Genomic DNA, 12,273 nt, shown 5'->3' on the forward strand with positions numbered 1-12,273 from the left:
GCACTGAGCAATGGGAGCCAGTCTTTCTGCTGCCCAGCAGGTGGCCAGTGCCCTGCTCACTGAGCTCCCTGGGTAGGACCTGAAAAATCCTAGGCTGCGTGACATTTTCTGATCACTGCTGCTCTCTGGGACTCAGTTATCCTGAGGGAAGTTCCCATGGAATTCAGTAAACATTCCCTGAGCCTCTCTGTGCCAGGTGCTGCAATGCACACAGATAGGTGATGAGTCAGCCACAGCTGCAGGGCTCTGAGCACCTCGTGAGCCCACAGCTGGGCCCGGAGGAGGATGTCATGCAGGGGAGCCTGGCTCCAGCCTCACTGCTCTGAGGCAAGTCATTGAACTTCTCCTGGCTTCAGTTCCTCATTTTAAAAAGTGGCTATTTCAATTCTTTTTTTATGGCAGAGTAATATTCCATTGTAAAAATATACCACATTTTCTTTATCCAGTCATCCAACGATGGGCGTTTAGGTTGGGTCCAACTCTTGGCTGTTGTAAATAGAGCTGCCATTTGCAACAACATGGATGAATTTAGAAAAAAATTATGTTAAGTGAAATAAGCCAGGCACAGAAAGACAGATACCGCATGTCCTCACTTACATGTGGGAGCTAAAAAAATAAAAACATAAAAACAGATAGACAAAAAAAAAAGAAAGATACAACGATCACAATAATACATTGAACTTTCAAGAGAAGAGAATAGAACTGAGGTTATCAGAGGTGAAAAAGGGGAGAGGGAGGGAGGAAAGGGAGGAATTGGTAAAGGGTCATGAAAATCAATTGCTTTGTATTATGAAAATTGTACTAATTATCCTGATTTGAGCATCACATATTGCACACACGTATTGATATTAAATGTTGTACCCACAGATATGTGCAATTGACTATGTCCCAATAAAAGATAAATAAAAATAAATAAATAAATAAAGGCTAATAGAACCTACCTCATAAGATTCTTGCAAAGATTAGACNGAGCATCACATATTGCACACACGTATTGATATTAAATGTTGTACCCACAGATATGTGCAATCGACTATGTCCCAATAAAAGATAAATAAAAATAAATAAATAAATAAATAAAGGCTAATAGAACCTACCTCATAAGATTCTTGCAAAGATTAGACTAGGTAATATAAAATAGTGACACACAATAAAGTGACATCAATCAACGAAAGCTGCTATCATATGTTTAACCTATTACTATAGAGTGATGATGTTAGGACCCAGGGAAGCAGAAGGATTGAGGGAGACCTTCCCCCCACAGCAGACAATCAGCGGAGGGCCTTGGAGGAGGGAGGTGGGGATTTATGTTAAATGAAATAAGCCAGGCACAGAAAAAGAACTACCCCGTGTCCTCACTCATAAGTGGGAGCTAAAAAATAAACAAATAAATTTAAAAAGGAAGAAGGAAAGATACAACAATCAGAATAATTTGTTGAGCTTTCAAAGGAGAGAACAGAACCGAGGCGCCAGAGGTGGGCAAGGGGGAGGGGGAGAGGGATCAGCGAGAAATTGGTCAAGGGCCACAAAAAATGATTACATTGTGTAATGATGAATATATTGATTATCCTGATTTGAGCATCACATATTGCACACAGGTATTGATATTCAACACTGTACCCCACAGATATGTACAATCAATTATGTTTCAATAAAAAAACCCCAAACTATGCTGTTGATGCCACAGCTGTAGGTTGCTCCTCAGATTGACTCTTGTAGGCTTTTATGTTCAGTTTATTTAACTTAATGAAGGATTTGTAAATTTCACCCTATGGCAGAAGAAGCCTTGCATGTTTTCACTCTATGTTGATTTCATGGACATCTTCCCTTCAGAATGGTGTTTTGTTGCTTTGGAACAACATTCAGTCTTTTCCCTGATTATAAAAGCAACACATTCGTTCATTTCACATGTGTTTATTGCCATCTCCTTTGTGTCAGATGCTGCTTTAAGCACTGGGGATAGATACACAGCTGTCAAGCAATATGTCTCTTGTACTACATGTGGAAAATTCAGAAAAACATAAAGAAAAAGAAAGTAGAACGACCTCTGTGTAATCTCACCACCCAAACATGACCACTCTTAACAGCTTGGGATCATATCATTTCATAATCTTTTATGTTATTATTTTGTTCACTTAACAGTATGTATATCATAATTACATTTTCAAGCCATCCTCAGTGTTGGGCAGATCTTCTATAGTTGGGGGTTCTGTTTTGCAGCTGCCCTGTGGCTGCTGTCCTTTTATTTATTATTTATTTTATTTTTGTTTATTTATTTATTTACTTATCTAAATAGTTAACAATGTTCACCCTTCAACAAATCTGCCCAACCAGCCATGGACCCACCAGGAAAAAGTATGAGTCTCAGTGACCAGAGAGCACATATTACATTTGAAAAATGTTAGACACATATATGAGGGAGAGAGAGAAATCTTAGCATTTTAATACATATCTTCAGGCACCTCTCTCATTATTTCCTTAGCTTATATTTTTTAGAAGTAGAATTCCCAGAAATGGAATTTCTGCATTTTAAAGATTCTTGGTATATATTGCAGAATTAATCTTCGGAATGGTTATACCAGCTTACACTCTGATCACCACTAAATGAATACCTTCTTGTCTTAGATCTCAATAATGCTCAGTAGTTACTTTCCCAATTTAGTGGATAACACAGCATTTCATCTTAATTTCTTCTTTCATTACTAGTTGAATTTTAAGTATTTATTAGATATTTGTATTTTTTGTTGATGGCTTACTAATCTTTGAATATTTTTGTTATTGTGGTGTTTGTCTTTATCTTTATTTCATTTTTTTAATCTTCCTGGTCATTTGTTGGAGTGATTGAATCCTTTTTCTTTCATATGCACTCTTTAATATACTGGTTTACAATGTATTTATATCCTCTTGGTAGTCAATCATGGATTTTTAACATACTTGCTTAGAATTATATTTTTCTTTTTTCTCTTTTGGCAGCTGGCTGGTGCGGGGATCTGAACCCTTGACCTTGGTGTTATCAGCTCCGCACTGTAACCAAGTGAGCCAACCAGCCAGCTCTTATACTTTTCCTACGCAGCCCAGAAAGAGAGAGCAGGTTTCTATATCCTACTCCTAACTATGATGAGAACTTGATCATCGTTTTACTTCCGTCTGCCCTTCACACCTGTTTCCACCCACCTCTCCCTTCTCCCGCATGGAATATCATCTGGTATTTTAGTTCCACATGGGCTGTTCAAACATTTTGTTTCAAAATTATTACTTATCTAAATATTTAACAATGTTTTACTAATTTCTCTGTATGATGTTCTTTTAAATCCTTCTCCTTCCACCTAGATTCATTTTTCTTATTACCTGAGGGTTTCCTCCAGTATTTTTCTCAAAAAGGATTTGTAGATGAGAAACTTTATGAGTCCTTGTGTTTATAAAAATATGTACTTAACATATTATTAAACTTATTATTAAGTTTAATATTATATGTAAATATGAATACAAATATATATAAATATTTAAAACCTTGTGCTCAGGATTAACAGTAAGTTTTGCCAATTCCTTTGCTTCCTATTGCTTTTTGCAGTCCTTTAGTTCCTCCTATATTTATTCTTCTTGTGGAAAACCTCCTCTAGTAATTACTTCGGAGTGGATCTGTATTAACTCCATTTCCTCAGGAGTAAGTTCCTCTGTTGGTTGAGTTTTGGGCTCCCTTTTGTGGTGTTGTCTTTCCTCACGTGTTGGATGGTTCTTGATTGTGCTCGTCTTTGTGGCTGAGATTTCCACTGGACCTTTGGCTGCCTCTGCTTTGGGGAGAGGTGGTAGCTCTTGCCATGGCTAGTACTAAGGTTTGCTTTTGGTGGAGTGGGGTGCAGGTGGGAGGTCCCAATAGATGGGGCACCCCGGTAGCCGGCCTTCTGGATGCCGAAGCTCCTGGTCCCTCCCAGGTGCTACACATGATCTGGGGCACTGCTTCTCTCCCTGTGACCCATATATACTCCTCCTGGAGACATAAACCCCATTGCCCCCAGCCAGTCAGCAGGGATGGGAGGACACTTGGGTAGGGACATTCTGCCTATTGTCCTCTCTGTGAGACCTTAATTCATCCTTGTGTGGTCTGTTGCCAGCCCCCTTCTACACTGCTTCTTGTGCTATGGGCATGGGGTGCTTCTTGTGTGGTCCCGCAATCTACAGCTATTTTGGCTGATGCTTTTTCTTTCTGATCTAGTTCCAATTTCTCTCCACCATTCAGGATCTTCTAGAAGTTTCTGTGGTCTTGATAGATCCCTTTCTTGCTTTCAAGTATGACTATGTTTTCTTTCTTTCTCTTTCTTTTCTATTGTTTTGAGAGTTTTGTATGGGATGAGGAGGCTAATATATGTGCTCAGTTTACTTTCTGAAAAGCAGAAGTCTGATTTGTATAGTTCTATCACATTTCTGACAGCTCGAGACTCACCCGCCCCCATCCCATCACTTATCAAATGTTTATGTCTAACCATGAAGTGCTCCAATTTTAAAGAATTATGGGGGAATATACCATGCTCATGGGCTCCCCAGAGGAGCGCTCTTCCCTGAGATGTTAGGCGCTGGCCAGGAAAGGAAGCCCAGGAAATGGCTGTATGGGTGCTGCAGGAGTTGGAAAAGCATGAGCAAGGATCTTGAGGTGTATAGACTGTGCTGTGGTGGCGTGGCACTGTGGAAGACAGAGCAGTGAGGACAAAGCGTTCAGGGAGCCCTAGAAAGGAGGCTTTTCTTTAAGGAGAAACCACAATACTGCTGCCAAATGCTTCAGATACGAGACCTCACCACCCTGTCCTTAAGACCGTGCAGACTGGAGAGGACAAAGTCTGTAGACTGTAGTCCAATAGCCTCTCTCCTCCCCCAACATTCCAGCTGGTGTTTCTTGATTTGGCTATGGAAAACCATGTCTGAAGGCTGATTTCATGTGAAATCAATGAAGCTTCAGTCTCAGGGTCTCTTACTTCCATAGGACTCTTCCAAGGCTCTGAGAGGGTGGGAGGGGCTCTAATTAAATGTTTACATGGCCATATGTTTCCCTTAACATGTGAAAAAGTAAGGTATTTTTCTACTTTAATTTAAAAAGGATGCCCAAATTATGTAAGCTTTGGGCCCCACAGAACCTGAATGTGTCCCCTCACTGTGTCATCAAGAAATGAAGGAGTTAGTTCCAGTTAGCAGGGAAGCTGGGTGGATAATCAAGCTGGAGAAAGAAATATGAAAAAAGATTAATTCACTCAGGGAAGACATACCACAGGTGAGCAGCCCTGGCTCTGAGAAAGTGAAGTTTAAAAAGATCAAATGGTCTTAGTGAGCTACAAGCCCAACTCCTGACAGTGATGCCCAAGGATGAAGGGTCAATGATTGCAGCAGCGACTGATGATGTGAATGTGATTTTGGGCCATTTTTCAGGACCGGGCAGCTAAATGGCACCTGGGCCAGCTCAGTGGACATGGAGCTCTTCCTCCATTACTCCCTCATCCCATCAGTAAGTAAAAGTTCTAAAACTTCAGCTTGATATCTTACATTATGCACCAAAACCACAGGCAGTGGAAGGCTTTTAAGGGTCCAAGAGTCAGGGACACTGGCTTTTAGAGAAGTCAATAAAAGCTTTTCTGAGGAAGTAATGACGGAGCTGGGATCAGTCGGAAGATGTAGTAAAGAGCATTTCAGAGGGGGAGCATGTGCAAAGGCCCCATGGAGAGGAGAATGGAGAGCGTAAGGAACTGAGAGGGCCAGAGCAGCTGGAGTAGAGAACTGAGGTGGGCCTGGGGAGGTGGGCAGAGCCAGGCCATCAGACCCCTTTGGGGCTCAGTATTCAAGAGTTTTGTCTTCATTCTAAGTAACTGAAGTGTTTCCGGCATGAGGCTGGTGTGATCAAATTTCTGTTTTAAAAAGATCATGCTAGTTGCAATGTGGGGATCAGGTTGGAGAAGGCAAGAGAAGAGGCTGGAAGACCAATCAGGAGTTGCAGGGGTCCAGGTAAGAGGCGATTTTAGCTTGTCCTAGGTGATGGTTGTCCACTGAAGACATTCGGAGGTAGAAAAATAAATAGGGCTTCATAGTGGGTTGGGTAGGGAGGTTGGGAGAGGGAGAGGTTGAAGATGACTCTTGGGTTTCTAATTTGCACAGATGGAAGGATGGTGGTAGCTCCTATGCACTAGTTAAGGAAAACTAGAGGAGATCCAGGCTTGGAGTGGATGGAGGAATAGGGCAGGGAGGAAAAGCACAAGTTCCTTTTAAGACATACTGAATTTAAGATGCTTTCAACACATCAAAAAGTAACGTAGACTGTCTAGCTGGATGCACAGTTCCGGAGTTCATGGGCAAAGTCTGGGCTGGAGATTCACAGTTGTGTGAGTCTTCTGTGTATCAATAGTTATCAAAAGCATGGACAGAATGAGAACACTGAGGAGCAGATCAGGTAGAAGGAGGAGTGGCCTTGGACCGAACTATGAGGAACTCCACATCCGGGGGTTGGGTCGAGAATTATGCAGCAAAGGAGACTGAGAAGTGAGGGAGAAAAACCAAAAACACATGGTTGATGGAGGCCTAGGGAAGAGAGAGTGTCAGAGGAGGACGTGGTCAACACTGTGGAATGCCGCTGAGAGACCAAGCGAGATTTGGGCTTAATGTACCTCTGGATTGAGCCACTAGGTGGTCATCAGTGACTTTGGCCACAGCTGTTTCAGTGGAGCGATGGGGATCAAAGCCAGTTCAGGGGGTTGAGGAGCTAGTGAGAGGTGAAATGGCAAGTATACACAAATCTCCAGACATTTCTAGTAAAGGGAGGAGGGAGGTAAAGGAGGGAGGGGGAGAGAGAGAGAGAGAGCGAGAGAGAGTGAACATCAAGTGCATGAGAACATGACTGGATCCACAGGAAAATGGATTTGAAACCTGACAGTTATTGCTGCCTTTCTACAGATGAGGAGACCAAGCTTCGGGGAAGTTAAGTCTCTTTCCCAGCCAATATGTGACAGACTAGATTTGAACCTATGTCCATCAGGTGACACAAAGGAGAGCTCAGTATGAAGCACTCTGCTGGCTCACCCGTGCATGCAGCCAGCCCAGATGTGGAGTTTGAGTCACAGACATTCCGAGTGCTCTGCTCACCATACGTTCTCTGTCGTCATTGAGGGCGCTGAGGCCACGCTGAGGATGAATGCGCCCACTGACTCTCTCATCTTCTCTTCTTATAGTTTTTCATCATTTTGGTCTTGACCTTCCTCCAAAGACAAGAGCATCGTAGACAGAGAGATGATACCACTTACCTCCTGGGGAACCACTTCGGAATCATCATGTGAGTTGAGTCAGGTTGACCCCACAGCTTGGGGTACCCTGTGGTTGGGGCCAACACCAGTTACAAGGCCAGGATAGCTCCCTACCTCTACCCCACCATGCACAGCCCTGCCCCTCCCTGCCCCAACCCCAACAAAGCTCTTTGAGTTCAGAATTGGTTTCTAAGCTATTGCAACCCTCAGCACCCAGGACTGCCCGGATATGCTTTCAGGGCCTTTCTAGCTCTGCTGTTTTGAGTCTCTGCACCCCTTATCACAGTTTTCCCTGAGTTCTAATTGTTCATATCTCTGCCTCATCACCCCAATCATCATCACCATCAGCATCAGCATCATCATGATGCAGCTGACATTTATTGCACACTGAACCATGTACATACTTTTTTTCTTTTTCTTTTATTTTTGGTGTTCCCTTGACCTTGGATTTTTAATTTTTAATTTTTTGTGTGCCTACATTACTTTGATGAAACTTCTTAACATTCTAGCATGGTGGCTGTTGTTATCCTCATGCAATGGATGAGAAAACTCAGGCTCAGAGAAGCTAAGTGACTTGCCTAAGGCCACACAGCTAACAAATGACGGGAGCTTTCACCTAGATTGGATTGATATTCTTTTTGATCGTCCCAGTGTCAAAAACTGAGCAGGCTCAAGCTGTGGATATGCTGAGGTCCCAGCCTTGAACTCTGGAGAAAGAAGGGGAAGAAAGAATATCAGGACAAAGGCTAGGGAGGACCTGAGCTGCAGACTGAGAGAAGTCCAATGGCCCCAAAATGTCCAAGGACACTGAATACCAGCACAGGGTAGCAGCTGGACTCAGGCTGAATATTATTCACTGGGGCAGTCAGCCTTTCCTAAGCTGCCAGGTCTAAGCATCACTGGCTGAGGCACAGAAAAAGATTGAAGCTGGTGATTAAAGATCTTCAGACCCACCTTGGGCATTTGGCACTGGTGCAGGACTTTTTAAGAACCATTCTGCCACTTTCCTGTCTGTCATCTGACAGGATCTCTGCTTCCCTATAACCTTGGCTTTTCTCCAGCATTGACTCTGATCCCAACTTGGTACGACTTTCCAGACTAGGACTTTAACAGCTAACTGGCTCAGGGTCACAAGTCTAAAATATAAGATCAGACACGTGATTGTCCTATCCAAAAACGGGTGGCCACCAATTGTGGAGTCAGCTGTGGCCAGAAGGCACGAGCAGATAGGGCAGGCAACATTTCACCTCTCCCCTCTTAGGGTTTTTTGGCTGGGCCTGCAAATTAGATTGACATAAGACAAATCAACAAAAGAAAAGCACATATATTTATTTAATATAGATTTGCATAACATAGGAACCCATATAAGGAAATGAAGACCCAAAGACACAGAGTTAAACACATTCAAAAACTGTGACAAAGTAACTAAATTATGTGGGGAGACCAGAAGATAAGAGTTATTTTGATAACATCTGTACAGAATTCTCTTGGCCTCAACTTCCCATCCTTGATGATAGGAATGTTATTTTCCTTCTGTATAGGAGAGCGTCTTTCACATGGGAATTTTATCTCCTGTTTTTAAGAAACAGCATGAGGTCAGAGGGATCTTCTTGTACCTTTTGTGTTTTTTTTTTTTTAATTTCTTTAACTCCAAATAGTCAATATATCAGAGTGGCATATTTGGGGGTGGCTTATTCTTAACTCCTTCAATCACATGGGACCAGCACGGCCAATCCTATCCAGACCCTCATCAGGGATACTGGAGGGAAGAATTCTCACAGAACGTGGCTGGGTGCAGGACAGGCTCCCCCAAACCTGTCTAGGACACACTCCTTATTTTGGTCCCTTGAGTCGTACTGTCTGTGTCTCTCATAGACGAAACTCATCCCATTTTGCTTTGTCATGGCTACCAGTGTCCTTGCTTGTGTCCCCCACTAGACTTGGAGCTCCTCCAGGGCAAGAGTTTTGCCTTTCTCACTTCAGTACCCTGAATCCGTGCCTAGCCCCAGACGTGGCACTGCGTGCCTCAGGAGATGTCAGTTGCAACGAATAGTTCACTATCCAATAATCCCTCCCCAGAATGGAATCGCTGCCTCAGAGGTGACCTGTGGGAAGTCTCAGAGCCACCTCTGGCCTCACAAGCTGTTTCTGTTGTTCACAGGCCTCTGGACTTCGTGGGCACTTTTAGTAACCGATGGTCCTACGGAATCGCCTTTGGGGCCACAGCCAACAAGATCATGTTCTTGTTCTCGGAAAACTACCAGTCCCTGCGGGTCCCGCAGTGGGCCCAAGGTACTAGGGCTGCCTCAGACCTGCTGAGAATTTCGCCATGGAAATTTTTGCTATCAGAGACCACGTGGCAGGGGTTCTCTGGGATCGGGGGATAAACTCTGTGAACTGACGTGTCCTTCCCAGCTTGTTCCTTGCCCATAGTCAATGCCTCACCGCTTGTTGGTGGGGCTTCCCCCAGTTAGATCCAGAGGTCCTTTAGATATGATGTAGCAATGTAGGTTCTTCCTCACTTGCCCCCTCCCCCCAAAAGTTCTCATGGATCATAGCCATGGCCGCCTTTTTAAAAAATTATTTATTTATTTATTTATTGGTGGCAGGTCCCCAGTACAGGGATCTATGGCTGCCTTCTTGATATCAATGAGTCCTAGGATTCCTCCTCAAAGAGCAATGCTTACTTCTTTGGCCGCTGGTCTGAGGCCTCATCTTTCCCCATGCCTCATGCTCTACCTGAAGGAGAACTCCAATCTACAGGTTCAAGTGTCCTTTATACGATGATTCTCAAACCCCCCTGTCCAGCCTCATTCCCTCTCGTGGGCTCCAAGTCTATATGATCAAATGCCTACTAACATCTCACTAGTCTTTAAGGAAATTCATATTAAAACCAAAATGATATACCACTACACATCTCTTAGAAATATACAATTTGAGAAGTTTTGACAAATGTTTGCACCCATGAAAACATTGACACAATCAGGATAAGAAACCCCAGAAGTTTCCTTGTTTGCTTTTGTAAACTCTCCTTCCCTCCCCTCTCCTGTCACCGCCCCCATCTCCTGGCCAACCACTGATATACTTAGTTTGCGTTTTCCAGAATTTTGTATAAATGGAATCATACAGAATGTACTCTTCTTTTTAAAATTTAAAAAAATTTTTTGACTTAGCTTCTTTCACTCAGCATAGTTATTTTGAGATTCATGTACATTTAGAATGTATCAGTAGTTCATCCTTCTTTTTATTGCTGAGTAGTATGCCACTATATGGATATACCACAATTTGTTTATTCACTCACCTGTTGATGGACATCTGATTTACTTCCACTTTTTGTCTATTGCAAATAAAGCTGCTCTGAACAATTGTGTACAGTCTTTGCACGTACCCATGCTTCCATTTTTCTTGGGCAAATGCCTATGAGTGGAATGGCTGGATCATAGAGATCATATAGTAGATCATACTTTTTAATAAGCTGTCAAACTGTTTTCCAAAGTGATTGTACCATTTTAGATTACAACAATCAGTATGAGAGTTCCAGTTTCTCCACCTCCTTGCCAACACTTGGTATGATCAGTCTTTTAAAGGTTAGCTATTCTCAGAGGTGTGTAGTGGTATCTCATTGTGGTTTTAATTTGCATTTTCATAATGACTAATAATGTTGAGCATATTCTCATGTGTTTATATGCTATTCTTATACTTTCTTTGGTGGAGTGTCTTCAAATCATTTACCTTTTTTAAAAAAATTGGTTTTTTTCTTTTCTTTTTATTGAGCATTTAGAGTTCTTTATGTGTTCTGGGTATAAGTACATTATCAGATATATGAATTGCAGATCTTTTCTCCCAGTCTATGGCTTATATTTTCATCATCCCAACAAACTCTTCTGAAGAGATGATGACGTTTTACATTTTGTTGAAATCTAGTTTATTCATTTTTTCTTTTATGGATCATGTTTATGGTGTCATAAAATAAATTTTTTCCTAAGCTAAAGTCATGTGTATTTTCTCCTATGTTTTTTTTCCAGAAGTTTAATATAGTCTTAAGTTTTCATATAGGTCTATGATACATTTTATGTTATTTTATTTATTTATTTTTTTGCATGGGAGAGGTATGGATTGAAGGTTTTTTAAAATCGTTTCTGTTTTGTTTTGTTTTTACTTTATATAGCCAAATGAAAATTGTTCCAGCACTAATTATAGCAACAAAAGCCTGTCTTTTGCCCGCTGAATTGCCTTTGCACCTTTGTTTGAAATCAATTGGCTGCATATGTGTGGGTATACTGCTGGACTCTATATTCTGTTCCATTAATCTACTTTTCTATCTTTGCACCAATGCCACACTGTCTTGACTATTATACATTCACAATAAGTCTTGAAGTCAAGTGGTATTAATCCTCCAACTATGTTATTTTTCAAAGTTTTTTTTTCATTATTCTAGGTCCTTTGCATTTCTATGTGAATTTTAAAATGTTTGTCAATTTCTACAAAAAATGCTGGGATTTTGTTTGAGAGTGCATGGAATTTGTATATTAATTTGGAAAGAATTGGCATCTTAACAATATTGAGTCTTAACAATATGACCCATGAATATAATATATCTCTCCATTTATTTAGAGTTCCTTTAATTTCTCTCAGCAATGTTCTGTAGTATTCAGTGCATAGGTCTTTCACATCTTTTGTCAGATATCTGACAAAAGATATATATCTTTTTCATATTTTAATTTTAACTTTGATTGTTCATTGTTAATATATAGAAATGCAGTTTATTTTTGTATGTTGATCTTGTATCCTGAAACCCTGCTAAACTCATTTATTCTTTTTTGCCGATTAGTAGCTTTTTTGCAGATTCTGTAGTATTTTCTACATAAACAATCATATCACCTGTGAATAAGCACTTTTATTTCTTTCTTTCCAGTCTGGAGGCCTTTTCTTTTTCTTGCCTACTCGCATAGAATAAAACCTCCAGTATAATGTTGAATATAAGTGATCAGATCAAGCA

The 12,273-nt window shown here is 41.4% G+C and overlaps 1 protein-coding gene across 1 annotated transcript in view; it reads left to right on the top strand.

The window, feature by feature from the left end:
* Positions 1–12,273, top strand: part of LOC103600129 — a 54,069-nt gene that overhangs the window by 6,193 nt on the left and 35,603 nt on the right. Inside the window, exons 2-4 of the mRNA XM_008584358.1 lie at positions 5,416–5,491; positions 7,203–7,303; positions 9,436–9,566. Of these exons, the coding sequence (XP_008582580.1) occupies positions 5,416–5,491; positions 7,203–7,303; positions 9,436–9,566 (308 nt within the window). The remainder of the gene's footprint in view (positions 1–5,415; positions 5,492–7,202; positions 7,304–9,435; positions 9,567–12,273) is intronic.

Source organism: Galeopterus variegatus, unplaced genomic scaffold, assembly GCF_000696425.1.
Source record: "Galeopterus variegatus unplaced genomic scaffold, G_variegatus-3.0.2 Scaffold3237, whole genome shotgun sequence".
Taxonomy (NCBI): Eukaryota; Metazoa; Chordata; class Mammalia; order Dermoptera; family Cynocephalidae; genus Galeopterus; species Galeopterus variegatus.